The 4,786-nt window shown below is 51.6% G+C and overlaps 1 protein-coding gene across 1 annotated transcript; it reads right to left on the bottom strand.

Annotated features, from left to right (window-relative positions):
- Positions 1–201: 201 nt before the first annotated feature.
- On the bottom strand, positions 202–4,349 carry LOC147971742 (AP2-like ethylene-responsive transcription factor At1g16060). The gene is made up of 8 exons (XM_087526303.1): positions 3,945–4,349; positions 3,767–3,849; positions 3,649–3,657; positions 3,420–3,508; positions 2,876–2,949; positions 2,658–2,708; positions 2,452–2,528; positions 202–1,128 (listed from the first exon to the last, which is right to left on the bottom strand). Exons 1-8 carry the CDS (start codon positions 4,118–4,120, stop codon positions 500–502), a joined length of 1,188 nt encoding a protein of 395 aa, XP_087382429.1. The 5' UTR covers positions 4,121–4,349; the 3' UTR covers positions 202–499.
- Positions 4,350–4,786: the final 437 nt, after the last annotated feature.

Genomic DNA, 4,786 nt, shown 5'->3' on the forward strand with positions numbered 1-4,786 from the left:
GTCTATTTTGGTAGTAACTTTTAGTTTTGCCAAGTGTTTACATATTTCCGCACTACATATATTTGATTTGATGTTGTACTACATATTAACACCTTTCTCTACATAACTGATCAAATGCAGACAAGTTTGACTTGGAACAAATCCTGAACTTTGATAATTTGAAATGGAAGAATCTTCCGTAAAGAAAGAAAAGAAGTCATGTGAATCAATATACGTATATATTAGCTCCTTATTTTGACTGTCAAGGATCCTGAAACAAATGAAACAATCTCTCTTGCTTACGCTATACCCCTGATTATACCAAAAGAAGGACAAAAACAATAAATAATCTGTAAATAATTTTCAGTCCTCGCTAGCTGCACCGTAACAATTCCCTGTTATCTTGCTCTGCCCTTTGCTTCTCCGTCTGATTATCCTATTGACAAAACCCCCAGCCCCGTTGGAAGAAACCAATCAATGGCGCGCATCATCAGTCTGGCCACGTACGCCGCCGCCGCGATCACAAGTCCAGCTCGAAGTGGAACGCCGGCGACGCGTAGGCGGACAGGTCCCCGAAGAAGAGGCCGTCGACGTCGGTGTAGGCCACGCCGTCGTCGCTGCCGAAGAAGGTCTGGATGTCCTCCGGGAAGCTGCACTGCGGCGAGGCGCCGTCGTCCCTGGTGGCCTGCGGCGGCGGCGGCGTGGACATGGACGACGAGGACGTGGTGGTGCTGCTCTCGGCGGCCGACGTCCGCTCGATCATCTCCTTGAACTTGGGCGACTGCAGCAGCAGGCTCAGCGCGGACGTGGTGGGCGTGTGGCCCAGCGTGGACGCCCTGGCCGGCAGCACCGGGAACTGCGCCGTCCCCGCCGCGGCCGCCGCAGCCTCCGCGGCCATGCCGTCCTCCATGCCCTGCTGGTGGAGGTCGTGCTGGAACGCCATGGCCTCGAGGTCGATCGCGGGGAGATCCTGCGCGGCCAGGCTGGCCAGCATCGGGTGCGGTGTCCGGCCGGCGCCGGCCGCCACGTCGGCGGCGCCCGGGCGGAGCCACTTGATGTAGCGGCTGAGGTCGAAGTTGGTGACCGCGTTGAGGCCGCGGTACTCGATCGCCGCCATGTCGTACGCCATGGCCGCCTCCTCCTGCGTCGCTGCGCACATCATCCGACGATCAGATCGCTTATTAAACGACGCAGCATTTTTCGTTGAAAAAACAAGTGCTACAATTAAGGCAGTCACAATCGTGGCTTTGAGTCAGATCAAAGTTCCGACGATGGGATCGCAAATCGCAAAATCTTAACTACACGTAAATTCTGCTAACAAAAATTGTAGAATCGAAGAGATTATTTTGGATCGTAAAGTCATAGAATCGTATAACAGAATTGTGATTTTAAACAACCCTACAATCCCGCGGTGCATCGCTGATGCTCCGATCACCATCATCGTCACTAGCCACCAAGTGCAACTGAACTTCTGTGGTGTGAACAGTGCTGGCTTTGGACCGCTGGAAGTTGAAGCAGTACGGCGTTGCTGGGGTCGAGCTCATTGAGTCATGGCATCTAATCCCCAACTAACCGGAATTGGAGACTCCCGGCCGAGACCTCATCTCTGCTCTGCCATTGCTTGCTCGGCCACTTGGATCCAAGACCACTCCTATAATTCACTCTGTAATTCATTACGGAGATTTAAACCGTGGGGACGCACCTACAACCCCGGAACTACGAGCGACACGTGTTCACAGTACGATACCGACTCTAAAAACGTCTTATAAAAAGTTACGGAGGTGGTAGAACATTTCTAACTCAGAAGAATATATTTTGTGCATGTGTTCTCTAGTCTAGGCTGTTCTTCTTTCAAAGATCACATCTGGGATGCGACATATCACGCTGGAATTCCGGACGTTGCCACGGGATTCACACGAAACTTGTGCGCTGCTAAGAACGAACACGCCTCGGCTCCTTGCACCGGCAGCCTCTTCGAGCGGTTTGCATCGCCATCACAGAGGATGTAACTGTGATGGGGAACAGTGAATGTACCCAACATATAATTGCGGCCTAATCATAGTACACCTGATCAGCATTAGCAGGCATTTCAGCCACAGAGGGCACGAATTAGTTAGCCAACTATCTGGTCAAGCTTGTGCTTAATGAGGCCCCTCGACACTAAGCTGGACTGTGATGGTCAAGCTTGTGCCTAATCTTCACGGTGTGCCCATGCGGTACGCTCATGGTACTGGTCTAGGAGTGTAGGCCGCGGTGCACCGCTAGTACGACTCAGATTTGGCTTTCATGAACAGTCTCGCACTCTCACTCACTATCTACTCCGTAGTACGATTGAAGATTTTATGAGTCAAAAATACGTACACGCCATTTATTGAGGCCGTTGCGATGCTGCTGGCTACTTGTATTTTGTGGTTTTGCTAAAGAGACATGGCATTTTGGAAGAGAGTTAATTTTACAAGGTAGAGTACGTACCGTAGGTGCCGAGGTAGAGGTACTTGTTGCCGAACACACGCCCGATCCGGGCCTCCCATCTCCCGTTGTGATGATGCCTGTAAACATTTGTTGTGAATGAATACACATGTGTGGGATTTGATTTTCAAAATCAAGTTACTCTCATGCGGTTTAAAATCCCGTTCGGACAGTGGAGAAATCTGGTTAGATGTCACGGATGATGTTACCTTGCGACTCCGCGGTACTTGGAGACCCCTCGTGAGAACCCGCTGCTTTTCCTGTGAGGGAAATATCACATAGATGGACATCAGTATTTTTTGTTGTTGAAATTATACTATGATTAATTTTTAAGTTTTATATTTGTTAGTCTCATGTATTTTTCTATAGAAACTGAAGGGGGAGCGATATTCAAAAGAAAAAAAACATTTTATTTGATAGTCATTACCTCCTGAGTGACCCAATATACTCTTCCCTCGACTGTCCCTCCATTTCTTTCAACTCATCTTCGTATATAGACAGCTGCAAACAAATTGAGAACACAACAGCAGATTAGAAAAGGATTTATTTGTGCAGAAGCGACGTAGAAAATATAATTAAAAATGTACAGCTCTAGTGTATATTTCCAAAGACGAAGCCAGTTCCACACAGTGATAATTGAACAATAAACTCGCAAAATCTGTCCAAAACACAAGCACCGGTCTCTAGCACCGAATTCGCGCTCTACAACGAATGGCCGCCGACAATTGATTTTCGTTTCTTTGTCGGCGGTAGAACTCGAGCTCGGAGCTCAGAGGTGTGCCAACCGACAGTACCGAGTACGATGAGGTTCTCGAAAGAAAATGAAAAGAGCCTCAAATATTGCAAGCTTCTACTCCTGTGCTGGCGGTCGCGGCAGTGGCGGTGGTACGGGTGGACTAGAATGTGCAACGAGTAAATATCGTACGGTACAGTAGAGGCCGGGCGGGGTAGGGTAGGGTAGGGTACCCTACCGGGAAGTTGAGGATGGTGTCGGGCCCCCAGTACTTCAATGCCGCCAGGTCGTACGCCCGGGCCGCGGCCTCCTCCTCGTCATACGCCCCTGCTCATCAGCAACGACGACGACGTTGGTTAGCCCGGCCGAGTAAAACTCTCTGTGGTAATTCTTTTTAACGGGGTGGGAAAATGACGAGCGGATCACGCCGGCCGTCGCATGCCAAGGCCGTGACTCGGGAGCCTCACCGAGGTAAACTGCATGCACCAACAACAACAGCAGCAGGCAGGGAAAAATCGTCAGGAATCGGCAGTGGATTAACGAAGCCGGTGGAGTGATTAGCTAGCGGGTTGGCTGGTTAATTACCTTGCTTGCCCTTCTTGTTCTGCGACTCGTTCCAGCTGTTCTTGTCCCACAGGTGCGCCTCGAACCTCCCCGTCCACCGGTGCCTGCGATCCGGCCGCTCGGTTCGGTTAGCGCGGCTGCCGGCGGCGGTTGTTCGTTTGGGAAGTGACGTGAGCGAGGGAGGAGCGAGGGAGCGTACCGCGTGACGCCGCGGTGGACGGAGCTGCGCTGGGAGGGGGACTCGCGGGGCACGCTCTTCCGCGTGCGCTTCTTGGGCTTGGCGCGCACGTCCGCCCCCGCGTCGGCGACGGCGCTGGCGTTGCTGTTTGCCGCTGCGGCGGCGGCGGCGGCAGAGTTCTTGCGGGGCTTTGCCATTGTGCGTGCTGCTGCTGCGTGGGGGAGGGAGGGAGGGAGGGAGGGAGGTTGGGTGGCCAACTATGGTGGCACGGGGAGGGTGGCCGTTTTAAAGATGGACGGGTCTGCGTGCGGGGGGAGGGGCGGCAGCGGAAATTGGTGGAGGTTTTGGAGCGCAGGGCAGGCGCCAAATGAGCGCACAGGAGGAGGAGAGGGGTCAGCCGGCGCTCCCCTCGCTCGCCTCTGTGAGCCCGGACAGAAAGGGAAATCTTCTCCCTGATGTGATTGGCCGCCCCGGAGCGGCCTCCGCTTGTCGCTAGCTACTTCCAGGGTCTAGTCCCAAATCTCGACGCACCTAGTTTTATACTCACGTACTATATGCTATGATCTGAATTTTGGATTTCAAAGTTTTCTGAATGTTTTCGTCCGGGCAAATATAGGCATCTTTTCTTAAAAACTTTGTCATTATTACTCCTCATTTCGAGCACGGTGGGAGTATTGATTTACTAAATGCACCGTTGGCGCTTTCATTTAAGAAATATATTCTAAATGTGGTCAATGAATTGTGTTACACTATTTTTGTTGTATTAAACGCGTAAGAAAATTACTGTGAAAGCCATGTCGACGGAGATTACATTGCTCGTAAGTGATTTTTCAGGAGGACAACTCTCGTATAAACCATAACCG

The sequence above is a fragment of the Triticum urartu genome, chromosome 5A (genome assembly GCF_056163025.1).
Source record: "Triticum urartu cultivar PI428250 chromosome 5A, HENAU_Tu73, whole genome shotgun sequence".
In the NCBI taxonomy this organism is placed as follows: domain Eukaryota; kingdom Viridiplantae; phylum Streptophyta; class Magnoliopsida; order Poales; family Poaceae; genus Triticum; species Triticum urartu.

Bases quoted from the DNA above. Each gene is read 5' to 3' on its own strand.
- LOC147971742 (XM_087526303.1), bottom strand. From the start codon at position 4,120: ATGGCAAAGCCCCGCAAGAACTCTGCCGCCGCCGCCGCCGCAGCGGCA. The intron at 3,850-3,944 runs GTACGCTCCCTC...GCCGGATCGCAG, and splicing joins GTCCACCGCGGCGTCACGCG to GCACCGGTGGACGGGGAGGT. The intron at 2,950-3,419 runs GTAGGGTACCCT...ATTTGTTTGCAG, and splicing joins ACACCATCCTCAACTTCCCG to CTGTCTATATACGAAGATGA.